Source organism: Plecotus auritus (assembly GCF_963455305.1).
Source record: "Plecotus auritus genome assembly, chromosome: 13".
Lineage (NCBI taxonomy): Eukaryota > Metazoa > Chordata > Mammalia > Chiroptera > Vespertilionidae > Plecotus > Plecotus auritus.
Window position 1 is genome coordinate 27,587,352 of NC_137779.1, and position 24,360 is coordinate 27,611,711.

Below are 24,360 nucleotides of genomic sequence, written 5' to 3' on the forward strand. Positions count from 1 at the left end.
TGCCTCCTGCATGCCCCCCCACTGGGGGTTGAACCTGCAACCCGGGCAGTGCCCTTGACCAGAATCGAACCTTGGACCCTTCAGGCCACAGGCCGTTGCTCTATCCACTGAGCCAAACCAGCTAGGGCTAGAAACAATTTTAATGGGAGGTAAGACATTGATGGTTTCCACTAGAAGACAGAATTGAGGGACACTTAAATTTTTTGCTTACTTAGCTTTTTATTCTACTAATTTGTGTTTACAGTGAACTGATTTCTTTGATAATTTTTTTAAATGGCTTTATGGAGATGTCCTGTACAATTTCCCTTTTAATATAATATGTAGTTAGTGAGGTTTTTGTTTGTTAGTTTGTTTTTTAGTAGTAGGTTCACAGAGTTGTGCAGCCATCCTTATAGGTAGTTTTAGTCATTTCACCATCCCAAGAAGAAATCTGACCCATTAGTAGTCACTCCCCAAAGCCCTTAGTCCTGGGTTACCAGTAATCTATTTTCTCTCTAGATTTGCCTATTCTGCACATTTCATATAGATGGAAACATACAGAATGTGGCCTTTTGTTACTGATTTCTTTCAGTTAGCATAACATACTCAAGGCTCATCCGTGTTGTAGCATGTGTTAGGACTTCATTTCTCTTCATTGCCAAATAATATTACTTTATAACTTTTTAATTACTAAAATTGCCTAACTAAAATTCCCAACTAGAAAAAGACTGGGTTTTAATAGAATCTTAGACTACGAGTATTCTGATCTTATTTCTTGGAAAAGGATCTATGGGAGTTTGGCTTATTGGGGTTTATGCTGTTCATTTCCTTCTAAGAGCTTAAGGAAGGGTAGCTGGCTCATTGAGCCATTTGCCTATAATAAGAGCAGTTTGTGACTCAGGAAACCTCAGGAGATTTTGTCAAGCAGTTCGCTGTGGGCCAGGTAAGTGTTTCAGTCCCAAAGGTGGGATCTTGTTTTGAAAATAACCCCCAATCCAGCCAGTTGCTGCGGTGGACCTTCAGAGATCAGTGAGGAAACCAATTTTTCAGGTGCGGATAAGAAGGAGAGAACAATGCTTCATTATTGACTAGGAGAATTAGTGTAGTATCTGTAGATTATTTTTAACCCAATCTTCCAAAAGTAAACTTAAAGATACAGACATTTGCTTTATGAATATTAATTTGTTTTCTCTAAGAAGATATATTTATTATTTTGTTGGTAACTCTACAAAGATCTCTAAAATGGTATGATAATTGAGGAAGGTCTAGGTAGGTTTTTTTTTGTTTTGTTTTGTTTTTTAATATATTTTATTGATATTTTACAGAGAGGAAGGGAGAGGGATAGAGAGCTAGAAACATCGATGAGAGAGAAACATCGATCAGCTGCCTCCTGCACACCTCCTACTGGGGATGTGCCCGCAACCAAGGTACATGCCCTTGACCGGAATCGAACCCGGGACCCTTCAGTCCGCAGGCCGACGCTCTATCCACTGAGCCAAACCGGTTTCGGCAGGTTTTGTTGTTTTTGTTGCTATGTAAGATTTCTGCCCTGAGAGGACTTGAAGCTAATGCATCTTTTACCTGTAGTTAGGAAGTTCATTACAGCGTTTAAAATCCATGCCCTCACTTTTGGTGTGAGCACAGAGCATCGGAATGGGGCCTTTGGATGGTACAGTTGTTGTCTTGTTCCCTGCACAGGCACCAGAGCAATGGAGCTGTCATTGCCCGCTGTGGGCAGCCAGAGGTCAGCTGGTGGGGCTGGCGAAATGCTGATGATGAGCACCTGGTGCAGTCAGTAGCCAAAGCTTGCGCCTCCAATTCCCGATCGAGTGGCAGCAAGCTGTCAACTAGGAACAGTTCTCGAGACTTTCCCAATGCAGGAGACCTTTCTGATGTGGAGTTTGGTAAGGTGCTTCCTGGACCCATGGCAGCAATTTTTATAGCATCTGAGAACCTTTTCTTGAAATGGCCTTTTCCTTATAAAACACAGAATTTGTTTTATAGAAAAGAGAGAGCAAAGCTTCAATTGATGGGACTGTTAGAGGATTCATGGGTCTTGGCAATGATCGAGAAGACCCCCTATTTCAAACTTGGTTTAAGAGGACTAAAGTGGCGTTTTGTTTGTTTGTTTTGGGGGGTCTTTCTTGTCATAGTAACAAGAATGGAATATATATGTGGTAGGGGACCTGCAGTTTCTCCAGACCATGGAGGAAAATTTCACCAGGCTTCATTAAAGGACTACCCTTGTAGAAACAAGGTATAGGACAGTGGTCAGCAAACTCATTAGTCACCAGAGCCAAATATCAACAGTACAACGATTGAAATTTCTTTTGAGCCAAATTTTTTAAACTTAAACTTCTTTTAACGCCACTTCTTCAAAATAGACTCGCCTAGGCCGTGGTATTTTGTGGAAGAGCCACACTCAAGGGGCCAAAGAGCCGCATGTGGCTCGCAAGTCATGGTTTGCCGGCCACGGGTATAGGAGATTATAGGCAAAATAGAAAGCAAAAAAGAAGTGTATGTACCAAGAGTTCTGGTTGGGGATTGAACATAATTCTAGTTTATTTTTTTGTACTATAATATGTGTCTGGAGTTCTTACTTGGCACAATTCTGGAAGGGACAGGTTCATTTAGTTTTTCCTCCCCACTCCTGATGTTCTAGATTCTTCTCTGTCACATGCCTCAGGAGCAGAGAGCCTAGCCACGCAGCCTCAGAAGCTTTTGATCTTGGATGCACGTTCCTATGCTGCAGCAGTTGCAAACAGAGCCAAGGGAGGAGGCTGTGAATGCCCAGGTGAGATGCACCGTGCTCTGTCCCCCGCATTCTCCGCTGAGTCCAGCCTGTGCCCAGCTGGGTCTTACTTCCTGTGAAACGAAAGGCAAGCCATGTTCCCCAGCCTATCGTGAGAGAGGCAGGGCTCTTTGGATTCTTACCACTGTGCTCTTTTCATGGGAGAAGTGGAAGAGGGGGTGCAGTGGGACCAAATAATCCTCCAGCCTTAGGTGATGAGGAAGATCAGTCCTTTCCCGTGATAAGGTCTGTTCTTACTTGGAAGCAGCTTCTCTAGTGGCTCAGTTTCTCAGCCTTCTAGGAGCTTTGTGTTGCCTTTGACAAGTGGGTGTGCTCATCCCTTGTCTTACTGAAACTCCTCACGTGGCTTCCACTTAGAAAACCTGGCGTGGGAATCGAAGCAGTAAATACAAAACTCTAGTAACGTGCTTCTCTCCGAACCTCTGACATGCCTACTGTTTGAATGCTGGTTTTCTCCAAAGACGGAACCCTTTGGTGCCAGTTGTGTGCCGATGTAGCAAGTTGAGGCACCAAACTTCCTTATTCAGATGGGATCTAAGCTGAAAATTAAAAGCAGTGGTACCAAGGTGAAATTTGAATGCATGAAATGCATTGTTCTGCCAGGTTTTATTCAGAGATTCCAGAGCTACAAGTTAGCGGAGGCCCAAGAAGTAAACCTGGGGGTGAGATGGGAGTATATAGATCTTCTTAGTTTCATTATTAATGTTTTTTAAGTAACAGCTTCTATTTTATGTCAGTATCCTCACAAATCTAACCTTCCTTTTTGCAAAAACAGGTAAAATTTCAAGCACTGTTTTCCACTCATAATAAAGGACTGAGCTAATTTAGGCTTCAAAACACTGCAGTTGCATTGGGTTTATTTATTGCCATTTTGCTTCTTTTAAATTTGGCCACGTGGGCTTTAAATTTAACGTATTTGTGTTCTACTTACTGTTCTTCTCTCCAGAGTATTACCCCAACTGTGAAGTTGTGTTTATGGGGATGGCGAATATTCATTCAATTCGGAGGAGTTTTCAGTCTCTGCGGTTGCTGTGCACACAGATGCCAGATCCGGGAAAGTAAGACCTTGGCCTTGGCTTTAATTTTGCATTGCCTTTATTTTTTCCCCAAACGAGTTCAGAGCTTCCTTCTATTTCTTGGTGTAAACTTCAGTTTTACTGTCAGTCTCTGTGCGTATTCTTTCAGTGTGAGGAGCATGGCAGCATAAATGAGGATCTGGGATTAAAATGTAGCCTTTGGAAGGTTTAAAATGTGCAGCACATAACAAACAGAGGCCCTCAGAATGGAAGTATTGCTTTCTTGTCTCTTTCTGAAAACTCTTCCTCCTTTTCTACATTTGCTTTTGGCCCAGAGTAATTTAATTTTTTGGTTTCTGACGTCCTGTAGTGACACTTATCTGCTATGAACTGGGATGTTTTACCATGAAGAGTCAAATTGTGTTCTAAATAGGGTTAAACTTTTTAAAACTTGCTATTAGGTCAGTTCTTTTTACATAAGCTTCTGATTTTTAAACTATCCTCTCTCATTTACTAAGGGCATTACCATGATTTTTATTGATTATTAAAAATGAGTGGCTGGCATTTGCAGTGAGGAAGGTGAAATAACGTCCCCTCTTCCCAAGGGAATGTTTGAATACCAGATAAATTAGGAGGGATGCTCTGTAAAACAAATACGGACAGGTAAATATTTAAAGGCCCCTGCTTTACATTTCAGGAAGCCAGAAATGGTGCCAAAGAAGAGAGAATTTTCTCTTTTCTGGTATTTGTGCTGGAGCCCATAGCTGTTTCTTCGGGTTCTATTCAGTAGACTCAGGATCACATCAAGTTTTGCAGCCTTCTTTCCTTGATTTATTAAATCAAATGGCTGCCTGGAGCACTTGTACTAACTCCTGGTAGCACATGATTGCATTCATCACAGCTGCAATCAGCCCAGAGGGTGAAGCGCTTGTCCTTGGGGAAAAGCCTGACGGAAGAGCTGAGCTTGAGGTTCGGCTCTGGGGGTTAGCAGCTTGCATGTGCTGCACGTTCACAGAGCCCGCTAGTAGCACTCTCCTCCTTAAAGGTGGGGCGTGGAAAGGAGGACCCGGGAGATCTGCCGCTGTACGACTTTGGCCAAATCTGTGGGCATCCGTTTTCCTGTCTCTAAAATGAAAGGGATAGAATCAACACTACCTGAACTCTAATCTTCCATATATTAAAATTATAAAGCTATTTTTGTCTTTGCCGGAGGATATGTTTTTATTGATTTTTAGGTTGTGAGGGAGAGACACACACATGGATATGAGAGAGGAGCATCAATAGGTTGCCTCCCATATGCACCCCTACTGGGAATGGAACATGCACCCTAGATACGTGCCCTGACTAGGAATGGGATGCACCCCCGTGGTGTACATTGGTGCGCCAACTAACTGAGCTGCCAGGCCAGGGCAAGCCAGTTTTTAAACTCCGAACAGAGGGTGTAATTAGCACTAGGTTGGTCCAAATGAATGTCCGGGTAGGAAGGGGGTTTTTAAAGAAGGTAATGCTGCCTGGCCTGTGTCGCTCAGTGATTGAGCATCGACCTATGAACCAGGAGGTCACGGTTCGATTCCCAGTCAGGGCACATGCCTGTGTTGCGGGCTCGATGCACTGTATGAGGCATGCAAGAGGCAGCCAGTCAATGATTCTCTCTCATCATTGATATTTCTATCTCCCTCTCCCTTTCTGAAATCAGTAAAAATATAAAAAATAAAAATAAAGTACAGAAGGTAATGCTTTATCTTTTTTAATTTTATTTTTCAATTATAGTTTTTACATTCAGTATTATTTTGTATGTATTTCAGGTGTACAGCATGGTGGTTAGAATACTTTACAAAGTGATCCCCCCAACTTTTCTAGTACCCACCTGGCACCATACATAGTTATTACAATATTATTAACTATATTCCCTGTGCTGTACTTTACATCCATGTGACTATGTTGTAACTGCCGATACGTACCTCTTTTTTTTTAAAAATATTTTATTGATTTTTTTACAGAGAGGAAGGGAGAGGGATAGAGTTAGAAACATCGATGAGAGAGAAACATCGATCAGCTGCCTCCTGCACACTCCCTACTGGGGATGTGCCCGCAACCAAGGTACATGTCCTTGACCGAATCGAACCTGGAACCTTTCAGTCCACAGGCCGACGCTCTATCCGCTGAGCCAAACCGGCTAGGGCCGATTTGTACTTCTTAATCCCGTCACCTTTTTCACTCAATCCTTCAACCCCCCCTCCAGCTTTGTCTTTGGCAGCAAGTTATAATGCTGTGCTGACGCCTCCCTTGAGGGAAAAGGAAGCTATGGCAGAGATGGGACCAGCTGTAAACAGGCCCCCCAGCACTGGTGGCTGTGGAAGGCTAGGGCCCGGCATCTTCCTACTCCGGTTTTAGAATAGGACAGGGGAGTGTGGATGTTGTAGTGCAGCTTCTCTGTGGGGCATGGACAACACCAGCTGCTAAGAGTGAATGGTTTAGTCAGGTTCAAGAGAACCTTCCACTCGTTCTCGTTCACTGTCTCTCCAGGGGCCAGGAAAAAATTGAGTATTTTCTCTCCTGTGCCTTATCTTTTCGTTTCTTTCAAGACTGTGTGAGGAATGAGAATAAACAATTTACCCATTAGCAAAAAATGTTTCTGGGTACCTATTAGGAGGTAGAAGGTTTTGAGATTGAGTTTTGCTTTTTTGTTCATTTATTTACCCATGATTTTCAGCGATGCCTGAGATACAGTGTCCGCTCTCCGAGGATCTAGAGTCTGATTGGTAGACCAAGCTAATCCATGTGAAACCAAAGCTTATACACTACATTCTGTTGTCTGTTTACCTCCCCTCCTTGATTATTCCAAAAATTCACACTCATTCCCCGAGGTTTAATAGTTGTTTATAGTAGTCTTGGCAACAGCCCTCTCAGAGCCCCCTAGCAGAAGTACTTATTTCTTCCTCTGACTCAGTGTTTGAAGGGCTACACTGTGGTCTTAATACAAATCTGATTGCATTTTGGAGAAATCAGAGAGCTTTTTTGAGGGGGGGGGGGAAGGGGAGAGTGGAATTCATGACAAGAAACAAATTGTCAACAGTTAAAAGACAAGTGTGATCAGCTTGTGATTACTCTCAAGGGGCAATTCTTGTGATCTGATACTTCCTAAAGGCCTTTTGAATAAAGGGTCTTCTAGATCCTGGCTGAATCCAGTCTCTGTTAAACAAATTTTCTGTACTTTTTTTTGAAAATTTGTTGGATAAAGTTGCTGATCATTAAATATAAATATAAATATATAAATATCTTGTGTTTTACATATCAGAAGTGGCTGCATTTTCTTCAAGAGAAGATTCTAGAACTACATGTTTTTTTAAACTAGGTATATACCTATCACAGACTGAAAAATATTAAATATTAATTTCCTGGGAAATTAGCCATAAGATGTTTGAAACAAAAAGTGGTCCTATTGATGGCTGCCCCATTTCTAAGGCTCTCCTCTATCACAGCGGTCGCCAGCCAGCGCTCCCCGAGGTCCAAAAGGTTGGCGACCGCTGCTCTATTGCACAGGAAGGTTTGGGCATCATCTTTGTACATGTTTTATGGAGACACAGAGACAGGTTTTCTGTTTGCTTTGGCAATGTTTATTTGAAGGGAAAGTCTTTGGGACCTGCTGTTTAATTTGATGGTTATTTGGCGTGACTCAGTGAAGTAATCAGAAGAGTCAGAATTCCCTTATCCCCTCCTCTTTTTATTTTTATAGTTGGCTCTCAGCTCTTGAAAGCACAAAATGGCTCCATCACCTATCTGTGCTTTTGAAGTCGGCACTGTTGGTAGTGCATGCTGTGGATCGTGATCAGCGACCAGTGCTAGTACACTGCTCAGATGGCTGGGACCGCACCCCCCAGATTGTGGCATTGGCTAAGCTCTTGCTGGACCCTTATTACCGAACCATAGAGGTGGGTGCATCCAGGGAGTAGGACTTGGCACTTCAGGGTGAGTGGGGGACACATTAGAGGGTTTAATGGTCAGTTTCAGTTGTGTGGTTAGGTCTAATGAAAGTGAAATTTTCTTGTTTTAAATCATTGCTCCTTTACCTTGAGCTAAACTGTGGTGGTGCCTACCACAGTTCTTGCCTCTTAAATTGCGCAGATTTAGATAATAAAGTATTGAGAATATAGCATATTTTCCTTTGTAGTCTACCTACTTGGAAAAGTTTTCCCTACCCAAGAAAACGGGGCTTCTTTAGAAGAATCTTGGTATACTTATTGTGGTCATAAGTATTACCACAGTATCCTGTGAAGAAAGAGCTCTACTCTGAAAGAACCTCCTGTTGGGTTAAAGATGTAAGAAAAACCATAAATGTACCCTAACATAATATGTAAATCAGAGGTTAGGAAAGATTTTACAAACATTACTTTCTGTGTAGGTATAACATGAAAGACACTAAAAAGTAAAGAAATTTAGGGGAAAATTGTGACTTTTTGTTTTTTAAATATATTTTTATTGATTTCAGGGAGGAAGGGAGAGAGAGATAGAAACATCAATGATGAGAGAGAATCATTGATCGGCTGCCTCCTGCACGTCCCTACTGGGGACCAATTCCTCAACCTGGGCATGTGCCCTTGACCTGAATCGAACCCAGGACCCTTCAGTCTGCAGACTGATGCTCTATCCACTGAGCCAAACCAGTTAGGGCGAAAGTAGTGACTTTTATATAGTGAGTGAAGGCAAAAAATATACATTAACTCAGGAAAGGCTTAGTACCCTTTTGATGATTATGGAACAAAGTTGAGGGAATGGGAAAATTGACTTAAACGTATCTTATCAGGGATTCAGCCTTTGGCCTCGAGGCTGGATCCAGGGCTTCTTTTCATGGGCTTAGTGGGAGGCTGTTAAAGGGTTCACTGCTAGTGATACCAGGCTCAGGACTGTCACAATCTGGACAGACAAGCACAAATGGTCTTTCTTATGTGCTTCCCTGCAGGGTTTCCAGGTCCTTGTGGAGATGGAGTGGCTAGATTTTGGTCACAAGTTTGCCGATCGGTGTGGTCATGGGGAGAACTCAGATGATCTAAACGAGCGTTGCCCAGTGTTTCTGCAGTGGCTTGACTGTGTTCATCAGCTTCAGAGGCAATTTCCTTGCTCTTTTGAGTTCAATGAAGCATTCCTTGTGAGTTTGGGCATATGATTCTTCATTTTGGGGACCCTCTAAATTCGTGGGGGCATCAATACAAATGATAGTGGGCCAGTTTTCATTTGAATCTGTGTATCCTTTTAGAATTTAAGAGGGGTCATTCTCCCATTTTAAAAATTAAGAAAACAACAGTAAAAAACAAGTGTTTATTCCTTGAATCTAGGCCTGCAGGTCTCCCTCAGAGGTTATCTGTCTGGCTTCATTTCCTGCCATTCTTGTGCAATGTCCTTTAGTCACACTGGCCTCCATCTGTTCCTCAGAAATCACAAGCATACACTCACCTTAAGACGTGCTTGCTGTCACCTCTGCTGAGCATTTCCCTTCCAGATACCCACATGACCGCTCTTCATTCCGTCAAGTCTTGGGCCAGGGAGGCTGTCCCACACTGCCCTGTCCCTCTTACTCTACCTTATTGTTGTCCATAGCACTGGTCATCCCTCTTTCACAACTAGAATAAGCTCCATCAGGGTAGGAGAGCTACCTGATTATTGATGTGTATCAGCCCTATAGAAACGTCTCGAGTATGTGAGATGCTCAGTAACCACTTGTTGAGTGAAGGCCATTTAGAAGTGTGTTCCCAGTTCAGACTTGGGTTGCACACTGTCCTCCTGTATGCAGTTTATATGCTGTCACTCTTGAGAGTGACTGTTAACTTAGGACCTCAGAGACTGTTTGTCGGGGAGGCAAGAGGAGTGGGTATGCCAGTTATCTTTGTTCTTTCGATTTAGGAGTCATGGTGGTTGGGGTTGGCACTCCGAAATGGGCGCTGTTAGGAGGTGGCTATTGCGTGGTTTTACTTGGTTCTCCCATCCTTACCGAGTGTGAACGGAACTGCTCTCAGGGATGTCTGGAAAGAACTTTCCCCAGAGAATATGTACCCTATTGCTTGATTTTGCCTCATTGGATTCCCACAGGTGAAACTGGTGCAACATACCTATTCCTGCCTCTTTGGAACATTCCTGTGCAACAACGCCAAGGAGAGAGGAGAAAAGCATACTCAGGAACGGACATGTTCTGTGTGGTCACTGCTTCGGGCAGGCAACAAGGCTTTCAAAAACCTACTGTATTCCTCTCAGTCAGAAGCCGTATGTATCCTTCAGTCTTTCCTCTCTGATCAGCAGAGAAGGAATTTAGTGGTGGGGACATTTAAGAGCCTTTTTGAGTAGTGACTGTTTTCTCAAAGGCATCTCTGATCTCTGGATGGGTTGGTTCATTTTTTTCCTATCACTTTGTCCTGAGAGAAAGACCCGTTTCCTAGTGATGCTCTGACCTGCTTCTGACCACTTTTACTCAGGGTGGTCTGATTTCATATACAACTCTACCACTGGAAACACGAATCTTTCCTGGCACCTCCGCCAGAGCTCACTTACTCCTAGCGTGTTCTGCCCAGTGAGTGGTAGAGGCACTGGAGTTGGCCCTGGTAGCTCAGAAAGAGCTGCCACCAGTCCCCCAGCACATACAGTATCATCCGGTGGTGCTATCCACAGCAGCTTCTGTTCCCGAGAGCAGAAAACTCAGTGACATTCGCATGTGTGTCTATTTCTGTGCTGACATGGAGAACTGGCAGGCCCTCTAAGACTTCGTTCCTCAAAGGAACACCTTCTGTTAAGCAGAGAAAAGGGAGGCACTTACATCTGTGTGCTGATGTACGGTAATGTTCCTTTTGTCAGAATGCATCTTAAATTCTAAAGAAGTGAAAGGAGGCTAATCAGAGGTTTTATTGCTTTGCTGGACTATTAATGTGCTTCTCACTACATTTAAGTAGAGAGGAAGGATTTGAGGTAACTGCTTCTCTCCTTCACTGTGCCTGCTGGGAAAGTAACAATACAGGAAGAAATTTTCCTCCTTTTCACATGATTAATTAAAATGATCCTATAAAATAGGTCAGTGTCTTCTGAAGCCAATTTTTTTACCAGGGAACAGTCACCATCTAGTGAAATGATTCACTTTCGTATGTAGAAAAGCAACAAATTAAGCTGCTGCTTTCAGTAAAGGTGACCTGAGAAATGGATTTTTTAAAAAATACTTTAAGTGTTCATGCTTACAAGAGCCTCTCAGGTGAAAAATGTTGCCACAAGTCTAATCTCATATAGGTCCTCTTGGGAAATAGACTTGTATCCACTGATGCTAACTTCCTGTGGAGATTGGCCAAGAACTGCTGGTTGCTCCAACATGGTGCTTGTTCTTGACCTTTATTTCTAGATATCTCTAAAGGACTTGTTGAAACCTGTGTCCTCTACTCTCTCTTCAGGTGCTGTACCCTGTGTGCCATGTGCGTAACCTGATGCTGTGGAGTGCAGTGTACCTGCCCTGCCCATCCCCGTCCACCCCTGTGGATGACAGCTGTGCACCATACCCAGCCCCTGGCAGCAGCCCTGATGATCCACTCCTGAGCCGGTGAGCCCAAAGTTGATGCCAAGGCCTTAAGTCTTGTGTGGTATTCCTCTGTTAGGATACCCAGAGTTGGTCAGAGATCCTGACGTTGGCTGGCTCCACATGTTTTTTTAGATCTCGGAAGTTTTCTCAGGAAAGGTATAAGGGTTCTGGGCCTCAGTGGGCCCTGCCACTACATCGCTCTGCTGCAGGCACTGAGCAGGTTTTCAGTGATGTAAATCCTCTGGATTTCTTGTGACCCTCTGGCTTGAGTTTCAGCCACTGAATTAAGTTTATTGAATTCAGACTGTAAGTAATAAATTAATTTAAAATGATAATATATCAGAAAATTAGCAGTACTTTCCTTTGCCACGAGTTGAGAAACAGTATCATAAAGGACGACTTCTTAAAATAGCATTTGCTACTAGCTTATTTGTATATTTTGGGCACGGGGTAGAGGGTGGTGCAGGAGGAAGTCTGCAGACTTACAGAAGGCTTGGGCCTGGAGCTTTGCCTTTCTAGCGGTCTGAGCCTCACTTCAGAGACACCGTAGCTCCTTGAGTAGTTATAATGGACCCAATTATAAAATGACAACTGTTAAAATCTGTTGTCTCCTACTTAACATCTGATCAGCCTCAGAGTCTCATTTCCCCTAAATTCCTTCGTTTTAGGCTACCAAAGACTAGATCATTTGACAATCTGACCACAGCCTGCGACAACACGGTGCCCCTAGCCAGCCGGCGCAGCAGCGACCCAAGCCTGAATGAAAAGTGGCAGGAGCACCAGCACAGGCGCTCCCTCGAGTTAAGCAGCCTGGCTGGTCCTGGAGAGGAGCCCCTTGACCCTGACAGCCTGGGCAAGCCAACCAAAGTGCTGGGTGGCGCAGAGCTATCTGTTGCAGCTGGAGTGGCTGAGGGGCAGATGGAGAACATTTTGCAAGAGGCCACCAAAGAGGAGAGTGGGACAGAGGAGACTGTCCAGAGGGGGAGCATCCTGATGCAGGAGGGCACAGAGGAGGCGGTCCCACAAAAAGAGAGCAGGGGGATGGCCCCCGAGGACTCGGCCATTGTGCTTCATCAAGCACCGCCACTGGATGCTGCTGTTCTGAGGAGCCCCCCAGGTATTGGCCCTCCTCTCTCCTCACAGGGTGTTCCTGACCAGCATGGCGGGCACAGTGTTCTTCCCAGCTCTCTCCAGGAGCCCCCCATGGGAGAGGAGGTCCAGGAGGTCCCTGTGGAACAGCCTCAAATAGGAGCTATCGCAGAGGATAGGGAGGAAGCAATTACTACAATCCCAGTTGATGCAAAAATTGGGTATGGTACCTCACAGTCAAGTTCTCCGCTGCTCTCCCAAGTCCCATTTGAGGGCAGAGGACCAAACATAGACAGTTCTTTGGACACGTTAATGGAAGATGAAGTGAAGTCGGAAAGTGGGCCTCACCATAGACCTTGCCTGGTAAACAGTGACAGGCTTAGTGGCAAGGACGTGCTTCCTCAAGCCATGGAACCCAGGCCTCCAGAGAAGAGCCTGGCCGAGAGGCCCCTAGTGGGATCTGTGGTGCACAGGACTTCCCCTGGCAGCACCCACAGCCCAGCACGTTCTCCTTGTGCCTTGCCTGTAGCTGAATGTAAAGAGGGGCTTGTGTGCAACGGTGTCCCAGAGACTGAAAACAAGGCCTCCGAGCAGCCCCCAGGGCTTAGCACCCTCCAGGAGTACCCCACCCCCAACGGGCACTGCGCCAATGGGGAGGCCGGTAGGAGCAAGGACTCACTGAGCTGCCAGCTCTCTGCTATAAGCTGCAGCTCTGCCCACTTACACTCGAGGAACTTGCACCACAAGTGGCTACACAGCCAGACAGGGAGGCCATCTGCAACTGGCAGCCCTGACCAGCCTTCTCGCAGCCACCTGGACGATGACGGCATGCCTGTGTATACGGACACTATCCAACAGCGCCTGCGTCAGATCGAATCAGGCCACCAACAGGAAGTGGAGACCTTGAAGAAACAAGTGCAGGAGCTGAGGAGTCGCCTGGAGAGCCAGTATCTGACCAGCTCTCTACGCTTCAATGGGGACTTTGGGGATGAAGTGGTGAGTATACTGTGCTTCAGCGCCGCCCCAGGAAGCGGGGCACACTGAGGCTGGCCACCTTTGTGACTGGTGCATGGTGACTGTACAGGTTTCTCAAAGAATTGGAAAGGCAGCCATGTGAATGGCAGTCTGCCCTTTTCCTCCCTGCCTTGCTTACTTTCCACGCGTGTCCTGTTTAGGCAGTTAGAATGAGGAAGAGAGCTAGCACTCACTACATGGTTAGTCAAGACTCTGGAGAGAGGATCATAAGGGCATAAACTCCTGGGCAGAATGACATTTGTAGGGTAATGTCAGATATTCCTATTAAATGGTAGTGCTTGTCCTACCTTGGTAGCACCACCCACCCACCTGCCCACCCAACATGGGCTGTACCGGTGCCGGTTTAGTTCTTTTTGAGCAGATATTCGTATCTACTCTGTGGCAGGTGATGGCAGCAGAAATGGAGAAGTGATTGATTTCTAGCACTGTGATGTTAGCACTGATGGGGCCTGGTAATGAAGTGGGGGTACTGAGGGGAGATTATCAAGGAGGCTCTCTCTTACTGGGTGTGCTAACGTTCAAGTATTCGGTGTTGATGGACAAGTGCGAACTTGGCTCTGAGGCAGTCAGCGTACATTAAAGGCGGGCTCATCAATGACATTCAATCACAACTGACTTCTCAGTTTTTCCTTCACACTAATGATGATTTCTCATTTTCCTAAGAGTCCTTCAGAGAAAGGAGGACAGGCCCAAAGCACTCAATTTCAACACACGGATGTAAGTGGTAGGGTTGGATTGACAGGCCCACTGGAGCAGCCGACACCGAGTCCCCACTCCTTCTGCCCCACTCACTTCCTGGAATCCAAGGCCCAGAATCATTGCACACAGCCTTAGACCTGTGTATCTCTCTTCCAGCTGAGCTCAACCCTGTCTCTGCACCTGCTCAACCCAGTTCTTGATGGCTGATGTACTGTACCTACAGATTCGGCAGCCTTAACACCAAGGCCACCCCAAGTCCCCAGTGCTCCCTCTTCTTTTCCAAGCCCTTTCTTCTTCTTCAGGAAGGAGACCAGGTTCATTCTCTTCAGCTGTGTTTGTTTGCCAACAGACTTCAATCCCCGACTCGGAAAGCAATCTGGATCAGAACTCTTTGTCTCGCTGCAGCACAGAGATTTTCTCTGAAGCCAGCTGGGAGCAGGTGGATAAACAGGACACGGAGGTACAGGCTCAGCCCCTGTTCTGAGTGCCATCCATGCAGCTGTCTTGCAGTTGTCCATCCCCATCCCTACCCCCTTCCCTTGGGCAAGGAATCACCTCATAGCACACTTAGCCTTGAGCCTCTGTGAATCTCCGCGCCTGTGAATCCCCATGGAGCCTAGAATTATTGAGCCAGGGAGACTCAGCGAGCTGGCCCTCTCTCCTCATTGCCTCTATGAACTGGAGCTTTGCCAGCTCTCATAGTGACCCAAGTTGCTGCTGCCTGCCATTTTATCTCAGGGGAGTTTGGAGTCCCCTCCAGGAAAATGATTTGGACGCCTTTCTTGTACTGCTGACATCAGACCTGCTAGTCTGGTGCCCCCAGGGACAGTATGGTCTTTGTGACTCTTGCTGCCCCCAGCATAGCTCTGCTGGCAACAGCTGGATGGCCCATTTCCTGTTACTAACCTGGCCCCATCTGTTTTACAGATGACCCGTTGGCTCCCTGACCACCTGGCTGCCCACTGCTATGCGTGTGACAGCGCCTTCTGGCTCGCCAGCAGGAAACACCACTGCAGGTGCCACTGGGGGATGTGGTGGGCCAGGGTGTGGGGTTGAGATTTGGTCCATGGAGCCTGTAGATTGGAGAGATGCAGGCATCTGGCTGGCAGTATTCTGTCTTAAGACAGGCCCCCTGGTCCATAGGACTTCTCACGCTTTGTGCCTCTGAAATTGGTGTTTGCAGAACTGCATTGGGTGTCTTTCTTCCAGTTCAGAATGATCATGACTGAATTTTGAAACGTGCAAATTATGTCCCTTTTTGTTTCGCTTCCCAGATTGGTGGAGCAATAGCCACCACTCAAATCACCATTTCTTATTCCTAAAATAAAACTGCTTCCCATTCAACATGGCTGCTTTGAGCAAAATAGGTTTCCAGTTGTGGGCAGGGAACTTCATTTTTCCTACTTCTTACCCTGTTTCCTGACCCCAAACTTGGTTTCCTTTTACTAGTGGTGAGCAAAAGTAGCTGGGGATGGTAGTTGGACAGTGGAGAACAGTCTTTAAACCTTTAGGCTCCGGACTCCTTCCTTCCTTCTTGGTGGGGTAGTGAGTTGCTACTGATGCTTGGCCCCACCTGGGGTGGTGACTACAGGATGGTCAGTGTTCTTGGTATAGGAAGTTTATATGAATCGTGGTATAGCTTACACACCTGAGTGATCCCAGACAAAAAATGGAACCATCTCTTTGTCTAGTAATGATACTTCTAGGACTATATATCTCCCTACCCTGCACCCCAAGCCCAAATGTCTTTGGTTGCCTTCTCCTCTGAGCTCTTTCTCCCCTCCTTGCAGGGACACTGACCGTGTTGATCAAACGTGGTGAGCATTTGCAACAACATGTCTGTGATGTCTGCATATCTACTATAACTTCACACTAACGCGCCATTTCCCCCTCTCTGCACTCACTGGGCTGTAACCTGGGGCTGGGCACACAGGCAGGCGGCGGCTTCCGGGGGAACCCGAGCAGCCAGCTGAGCAGACCATTAGGGCCGAGTCCGGCTGCGGCCCGGGCTCCCCTCCTGACTGCACAGGTCAGCTCGGCCATCCTGCTTGTGACAAGCAGCAGTGCTTCAGCGGGTCTTGTGGAATAACCCGTTGGATTTTTAGAGGGTTTTTTTTGTGGGGGGGGGGGGGGCAGTCATTCTCTGAGGTGCCAGAATAATGCTAATGACTTCTAAGTCAAACAGCATCTCTGCTCTTTTTTGTTTTTGTTTGTTTCAAAGAGACCAGAAATGAACAGAGGTTGTCTTTCCAGAGAACTGTTTTAACATGGAAGACTCCACTTAGGGTCTGTCAGGATCCCCTGAAGTCAGATCGAAAGCTTAACTGATCAAATTCATGTCAGGCTTTTGAGCTGAACTCTAGCAGGTGTGTTAAATAAATGTAAATATTCAAAACCAGACTTAGGTAATTCTTCTGTGTAACCACAGGCTCTTGCTGACTTAGCTTTTCAGAACAGAGTTGTGAAGTGCTGCATTCCAGAAAAAGTTGTGTGTTAGTTTTCTGTCCTTTCATTACCCTGTGTCTGGACTTTTCCTTTTGAGGCGTTTCCTTTTGGTCCTGAAAGGGTATTCTGTATTCTCCCCTCTGTGCCCAGCTGGTCCTTAGGCTAGTGCTGGGTTTGCATTCTGAGGAACGTAAATGAAAAAATAGTGAGTGATGTTGGCTGAGAAGAATTTCCCTTTGCTGCTTTCCCCGTCTTTGGCGAGCTGCGTTAGGCTCCTCGGAATCTCCTGTTCTTGGCGCACTGGGATTGGTTTGTCCTGGAAGGCCCATCAAAAGTGGGTTTGTAAGGTGGGCGGAAAGTCATCCTCTGCCGGTTCCCTTTCCTGGTAGCTGTGAACAGGTGTCTTGTTTGAGTGCGCAGACCTGTGCTGCACTCACACATCAAAGGCAGGCTTTCAAGGGGAGGAGGAGAGGGGAGGCTTGGGTACAAGTCAGGCCTTCAGGTAGAGCGGATAGTCCCTAGAGTTGCATGGGGGCAGGGGAGTGAGCCATAATTGACTGATACCTATCTAATAAGGGGATGTGTGCATGTGTGTTCATCTGTGTTCTTGTCATTTCACCCTGAGCATGTGTCTGTCACTGGTTGCTTGTCTCTGGCTTTGCATGCTGGACGCAGAGCAGGCCTAGATGGCAGCAGTCTGTTCTCCATGTTGCCGTTGCTGCCTGTGAGCCTCTGGGGCCGTGGTCCTTTGGGCAGGGTGTTTTCTCTCATCTGCAGGGCTTGTGGGAGCTCCACTGGCCTCTGCCTCTCTGTGATCACCCGCTACATAGAGGCTGTTGCCCAGGTGGGTGTGGCCACTGGATTTTCCGGGCCAGGACTTACCATAGAGTTAGCAGCTGCTTCTGCCCCGGGCTCATTTGCTTTCACGGCTCTCTCTTGAGCAACATCCTCCTGTAGACCTGGTAACCTTGAGCCATAGTGATGAGGCTGTGACTGACAGGTAGGGATCCCCTCTCTGCTTGGCTTTTTCTTGGCTAGACAAACGGAAGTTCACTCTTAGAGGAGTCTCCAGCACATTTGAATTGCACACAGCTAAGTCCTGTCTTCTGAAGTTGGTTTCCCCACCCATATCTGCTACCAAAACTAATACTGTTTTGTTTCTTCTTCTCACCTCAAGGAATTGTGGGAATGTATTCTGCTCCAGTTGTTGTAATCAGAAGGTTCCAGTTCCCAGCCAGCAGCTCTTTGAACCCAGTCGAGTATGCAAGTCTTGCTATAGCAGCCTACATCCCACGAGCTCCAGCATTGACCTTGAACTGGATAAGCCCATTGCTGCCACTTCAAACTGAAGCTACGTGACCTGGGGCAGGCAGAGGCCAAGCTGCTGTTCTCTGGCAGGCCCATGCAGCCTGGCAGACCGAGAGGCCCGTGCACTTTGGAATGGGGGCTTGGAACCACCTGTGCAGAGTGACAGAAATTTGGGATGTACCACTGGATTGTAGATTGATTTTTCTTTCCTGTTTTGTTTTTTTTTCCTCTCCCCTTTCCATCTTCCCTCTGCCTCCCAAAAAGAAAAATGCTCCCCTGGTTGTCTTGAGGAAGAAAAAAAAAAGGAAAAACATTTTTAATGGAATACCAGAGATTGCCAGGCCCCATGTAACTATAAAGCCGCCTGTTGTTAGGCGATGCTGAGGGTTGGCTTGGTTTCTCAGGATGGAAGGAGGCTGATCAGAGTCAGGAGTGGAGGCCTGAGAAAATATACGGGGAAGAGCCAGTGCTAACATTTGTGACCATTCCTCATGCCACATCGGAGCTGGTTGGAAAACGTTTGCTGCTGAGGAGGCTGGAAGCATCTTCCCTACGAGCGTTACCTGGGTGCCCTCTCCCTCCCACAAGGGGCCAGTCCCAGCTCACAGACAGATGAGATTGGCTTTTGGGGGAAGGAAGGTGTATGTTGTTCTGAGGCAAGTGAGAGGGGAGGGGCTGGGTGGTCAGCATGTTCTCCCCATGGGATTGTGTGTAACTCGATCTATGGTTCCCTTCACTTCACTGTCTTGGGTCTGCCTCTTCGCCAGGCTGTGTAGTGCTTCCCACTCCCGGGCATAGAAGTGCAGACTGGTCAAGTCTGTTGCTGTGGCCAAGGCCAAAGCCTGTCCTGAGCCCAGGCACCTGGTCCCCCAAACAATCTCCTGTCCTTGGCTAGCACAGGGAAATCCAGACTCAGGGTTCCAAAAATTCCCCACTCCCAAAACAAACAAATCATGGACCTCCCCCTTAAGGGGTAGAATCAGCCTTTTAAAGCTCAAGCCTCTGGAACTGGGGCGTGTCCCATACAATCAGCCTTCCTCCTCCTGCCCTGCTCCTGTGCTGCTGGCCAGCAGTGAGGCCCACTAGGTGACTCTGCAGTCCTCAGAAGTGACACAGCCCGTAAGCAATTCAGGGCATCTTCCCTCAGTAAGCTTTGATGTGGTCCCAAAAGAGCCTTAAATCAAGAATGTTTGTGGTGGAGGTGGGTTTGGGGAAGGGGTGGAGAGTTGAGGTCTGTGCTTTGTAATCTTGGTTGGCATCCATGTTTTGTGCCTGCCCTCCCTTTCGTGGGTAGGGCCATGCTTGGGTCTGCTAAAGCTGCTAAGTGGTCACAAGGCGGATTGTGGTGAGTGGCGGGGATGAGAGCAGGGAAGGCTTCTGACACTTTCTGGAAGCAGTTCCCTGTTCCAAGACCAGCTCTGCCCCAGGAAGGTGTCTCCTGTGTGTGCCTGGCTAGGCTTAAGATGGAGCCCAGAAGCCATCCCTGGAGCAACCAATCCAGGCAAAGCCAAGAGCGCAGCACGAGCCCGACTTCCCAGTGGCAGCAGGTTGCGGAGTCTGAATTCGTGAAACAGGGTGTAGTCCTCCCGCGCTGTGTGGTCTTCCCGCGCAGAAAGGGAGAAGTCAGTCTAACGAAGATTGTGCATTTCTTAGTGACAGGTGCCAAGAGGTTATGATACGGGTTTCTTGGGTCTGATGTACAGTGTGAATAAATGCCTGCAGCTCTTAGCCCTTTTTTGATCAATGAAGCACTTTTTTAATATTTTCCTTTGTATGTAAAGGAGGAGCCGTAACTCTCCGTAGCTGTACATATAACCCTTTTTCCTAAAGAGGAGTCAGACAGTGCTCCTATATTTTTCATTTTTTGTCAAAGCAAGAAGTAAATACTTTAGAACTGTTAAATATATAAATAAAGTGAATAAAGTTTAGTGTTCCGCATGGTAGCATTTGCTAACACGTTCCGATTTTTTCCCTTCCGATTTATCCCCCCTTTATCCCTTTTCCATCTTAGAAGCAATCTGAAGTGCTGCTGGGAACCTGGACCTTGGCCAGGAACTGTGCCATGATGCCCAAGCACTGAAACACATTTCCGTGGTGGTTTTGCCCCTAACATTTCCAAAGCTAAAGAAGCAGTCAGGCTCCGTAACAATCAAGTGGTTCTTCCTTATCTGAACAACTGAGCAGCAACAGTAATTAAACTACCTCTGGCCTCCAAGCTCCTTTTTTTTTTTTTTTTTTTTTTTTTTTTTGGCTGCTGCTGCTGCTGCTCTGATTTCAGGGCAGCCAATGCTCTGGCTCCTTAACCCTGCCTCCCCAAGGAACATCAGCGGCAGCAGTGGAGTGGAAGATGCTGGGGGCGGGTGGCTAGCTGGTTTGCTCTGTGATTACAGCATCAGCCCGGGAACTGAAGGGTCACAGGTTCGATTCCAGTCAAGGGTATGTACCTCGGTGGCAGCCTGGATCCCTGGCCCCAGTTGGGAAGCAACCAATCCATGTGTCTGTCTCTCCCTCTCCCTTCCACTCTCTAAAAATCAGTGGGGGAAAAAATCTTCTAGTGAGGACTAACAAAACAAAAGAAAGATAGTGCTTTGTGTGTTCTTGGATGAGAGACTAGACAGAAACTGAACAGGATGTGATGGGAGTATGTGCCTAACTAGGGTCTCTTTCCTCCCTCCACAGGGAGGAGCCTGTTCCTTAGGTCTGCAACCAGCCCAGCAAGGCCATAGCTTCTGATCACGCCTTGGCTAGCTCTTCCTCTGCACAGAGGTGATTTTCTTCCGCCTGCGTCACTGTTGGGCAGCCCTCGGGAGGCACGCTGTGCACGTCTTCCCTCGGGGAGGCTGCTGTTGAGCGGCGCTCAGCTCTGGGGTCCCCAGCCCAGTATCTCCATGCTGTGCTGGTTGGGCTTTGGTGAAAAGGGACCTGCTCAAAGCCCCTCTGAGGGCCTTAACTCTGAGGCAGGCTTTCCAGGGTGAATTTCTGGATGGATGTTCTCTCTGCCTAGAACACAAGCACTGGAAACAGCTCAGCTGTGCCAGTGTGAAAGCTGCAAGTGCCTTCCACCATGTTTGAGAATTAGCCTGTCTTCTGGGAGGAGAAGCTGCTGTCGCAGCTGCCTTCAGTCCAGCAGGGAGCCCACCAGTCTGTGCCCAGACTAATTTGTAAAAAATCTGTCTCCTAGCCAAGGTGTGTCTACACACAGCTCCTCTGGTTTCTGCGGTCTAATGGGTTAACTCTCAGTGAGTTCAAACACCAACAGAACCCAGCAAGTCTGTTGATGCCCACAGGTGGCGAGCTGCAGAGACCTGCACAGCGTGAGTTGAAGGCAAGGACTTGCCCTGTGAAGATGGCTGTATGTGGTTCAAGGACAAGGCCAGCTTTTGTCAGGCCATCATGTGGAGGAGCTTGGTCTGAAGGAATGGGGTAGTAACAGTGACTGAGCTGCTCTGAGCTTTCCTATCCTGGTACTCATTCAGTATTTCCCTTCTTTCTACACTTTGGCCTCCTTATCCCAGACCCAAAAATGATAGGGCTGCCTTAATCCACTGGCCTTTTCTAGTGAGGATGTATAGAAAACTTTTTCTTCAGTAATTTTGCTAATGTGCTCCCTGTTCATTTCTATGTTAGCAAAGAATATTCTGAGAATTAAAAAGGTACTGTGACAGATTTAAAGGAGAAGGAACAAAGTGGAAATTATTTAGGATTTGTTAAGTAATTTCTAGCTAGTAAAGAATATCAAGTGGGAATTAAGATTACAGGCAGTTGTCCTTGATATACTTGGCTGCTGCACACTGAGAGGAGAGCCCGTGCCTATTGAAGTTAACTCTAGCCCTGCCCTCTATTGATCCTCTAAGAATGAGCACTGACTGAAAGGTGCTTTCTCGGGATTTCATTAGCTGGCTTAAGTGACCTGTCCCCCGCTGCACCAGCCGATTGCATCAGCGGAGGTAGGGCTACTAGCAGGGTTCAAAAAGGGCCCTGGGCGATAATAACCAGAGGTTGCAGGGCCCTGACTCTCCACCTGAACTTGGCATAACATAGCTGGAGTCGCAGCTGCTTAGTTATTTTCTAAGAACAGCTGTTCTAGGCTGAGGTTACTGACAAGATTTCTGGAGGGCAGCCCTCCTAAGCCTCTGACTCAAACATGAGCCCTGCTGTCCGCTGTCCGGAGCACATAACCAGCACTGACACTGTTCCACTCCTGTGTGTGGAGTTTTCCACGCAGAGACCAGCTGCCATCCCGTCAAACAGGCTCTTTCTAGGCTAGGACAGAGGCAGGAAGGGGATGGGAAGGGGAAAGGGCACCCTCTAAAATGGGAATTACAAGTTTTTAAATGCTGCTCTTGTATTTTATTTACCACTAAGTCTTTTGATTCAGACCCGAGTTCTTAGTTAACTTATAGTGCTCATAGCAGTTGCATTTCAATTGTATTTTCAGTGACACTTGTTTTATATTGGCATTTAAAATTGGCCTTTAACTGCCTCCCAATTGATTTATAAGATTAAAAGAAAACAAACACGTAACCAATGAGGCTTGGGCGCTGTTTAAGAAATACACTGTGTTGCTTCTGACAGTAAGTGCTTGCCTACTGTAACAGCATTGATTCTGCTGTAGCCTCAGTGACCATTTAAAACTAAATAAATGTGTCATTTTCACCCACAGACAGTTGTGTAGCCCCTGGGTTCAGGTTCTCTAGTCAATACTGTGACCAGTGGGTGGGGTATGAGGGATCAATCAGCTCAGCCCCTTCGTCTGTCTAGGTCGGAGATAGAGGGCCTGGTGGGGAGGGGCAGCAGGGGGTATGGAGTACTGACTTAGCGGTGAAAGGCCTTAGATTATCTAGTGTCATGTTTTTCGTGCAGTTCTGTCAGGCCTTCATGGGGAGGGAGCCCCAGGCCCATTCAGTATTAGGCTTCTAGGTGAAATCTGACTTGAAGAAAGGTTTTGTTCAGAATCACTGATTTAGTCCAACCTCCTGGTTTTTGTTGAAACTGAGGCTTAGGGCACAGCAAAGATTCATCCAGGGTTCCCAATGAATAAATAGCAAAGTTTGAATTAAAAATTCTTTCCTGACCCCTCCTCCTCAGTGATCTTGTGCTTCTAGAAGACAGCCTTAGATAAATAGTTACTTTAACCTGGTCCTCTTGGAGTTAGCCAAGCCAGAAATCTTGGAAAAGAGCTTAGTTGCTACCAAAAGTCTTAAGCCCTCTTTCTCCCTCCTAACCAAAATCAAAGGTTTTGATGTAATCCAGTTTTTTTGGTTTTCCTTTTAACCTTTCAGATACATAGACAATTACTTAGACAATTCAAGCTAGTAATATATATTTTAAGTTCAAGTCAAAACACTGTCCTAAATCAGTGAGGTTGCGGGGGGAGCATTTTTGACGAGTGCAAATGGGTAGTTGTGAACTATCTTAGCATCTAATTTATTTCTGAATTTGTTTGTATGACATGGAGAAAAAATCCTGACTATATAGAAAATCGGATGCAAATGGTAATAGTCACAGCTTGCCTGCAATCTCTGGTTATTATTGACAAGACTGAAGTAGATGCTTGATAAAAACAGGTTAATAGAATATTTCAGTCCTTATCCTTCACATGTCAAGAACCATCCAGTGGTTATAATCACTGAAAGTATTTTATGGTGAAAGCCACTAGCATGGAGTTGCAGCGGGGCTGGTGATCACAGCACTGAACTAGAGCCCTCTAGCTCAACAGCCCTGAGAGCCCACATAAGCACAGCAGTGAAGGCCTTACTGTGAGGTCTCAGGCAGCCTTAGTGAATGCCCATTCTGCACCTGCATGTACACGTTCAAGATGATTTTTAATATTTAAAATTACATTTGAAGCAAATGTCTGCAGAGAACCCCTAAAGCACTGCCCCCCAAAACACTAGTTTGGTGGAAAGAACCTGTTTCTGTCTCCCCTCCCTCCACTCTCTAAAAATCCCTGGAAAGATATCCTCAGGTGAGTATTAACAACAAACCAAAAACAACAAAAAGCTATTAAATGTCTAGGAGAAAAACCAACAACAAGGAAAAAAATTTGGCCCTACATTATGCATAGTCTTCTTAGGAGAAAAAAACACTAACCATTAAAAACATTGATAAATTGGATTTCCTAAAAATTAGAGATCATTAAAAACACCCTCAGGAAAAGACAAGCCACAGACGGAAACAAAAGCTGCAAAACACATTTAGGACAAAGAACTTCTATCCAGAATACATAATCAATTCTTATAATTTCTTAAGGTAAACAGCCCAATTTAAAAATGAAAGATTGAACATACACTTGCCTAAAGATGTAAAAATGGCAAATAATAAGAACAGATGCTCAGCATTGTTAATCATTAAAAAATACAAGTAAAAACTACAATGAGTTACAGATACCCTGTAAATGACTAAAACTAGAAAACACATTGGCAGTACTA

At 46.2% G+C, this 24,360-nt stretch overlaps 1 protein-coding gene across 7 annotated transcripts in view; it reads left to right on the plus strand.

Annotated features, from left to right (window-relative positions):
• The window catches only part of MTMR3 (myotubularin related protein 3), an 85,082-nt gene extending 65,213 nt beyond the window's left edge, over positions 1-19,869 (plus strand). For 3 of the 7 annotated variants that reach the window (XM_080649653.1, XM_080649654.1, XM_080649659.1), the window contains 12 exons: positions 1,678-1,883; positions 2,642-2,773; positions 3,738-3,849; positions 7,544-7,739; positions 8,768-8,953; positions 9,892-10,062; positions 11,229-11,374; positions 12,022-13,438; positions 14,526-14,636; positions 15,104-15,192; positions 15,967-15,993; positions 17,799-19,869. In XM_080649653.1, the coding sequence (XP_080505779.1) occupies positions 1,678-1,883; positions 2,642-2,773; positions 3,738-3,849; positions 7,544-7,739; positions 8,768-8,953; positions 9,892-10,062; positions 11,229-11,374; positions 12,022-13,438; positions 14,526-14,636; positions 15,104-15,192; positions 15,967-15,993; positions 17,799-17,970 (2,965 nt within the window). In that variant the 3' untranslated portion in view covers positions 17,971-19,869. The remainder of the gene's footprint in view (positions 1-1,677; positions 1,884-2,641; positions 2,774-3,737; positions 3,850-7,543; positions 7,740-8,767; positions 8,954-9,891; positions 10,063-11,228; positions 11,375-12,021; positions 13,439-14,525; positions 14,637-15,103; positions 15,193-15,966; positions 15,994-17,798) is intronic. The other 4 variants (XM_080649656.1, XM_080649657.1, XM_080649655.1 and 1 more) reach the window with 3 other exon arrangements.
• The last annotated feature ends 4,491 nt before the right edge of the window (positions 19,870-24,360 follow it).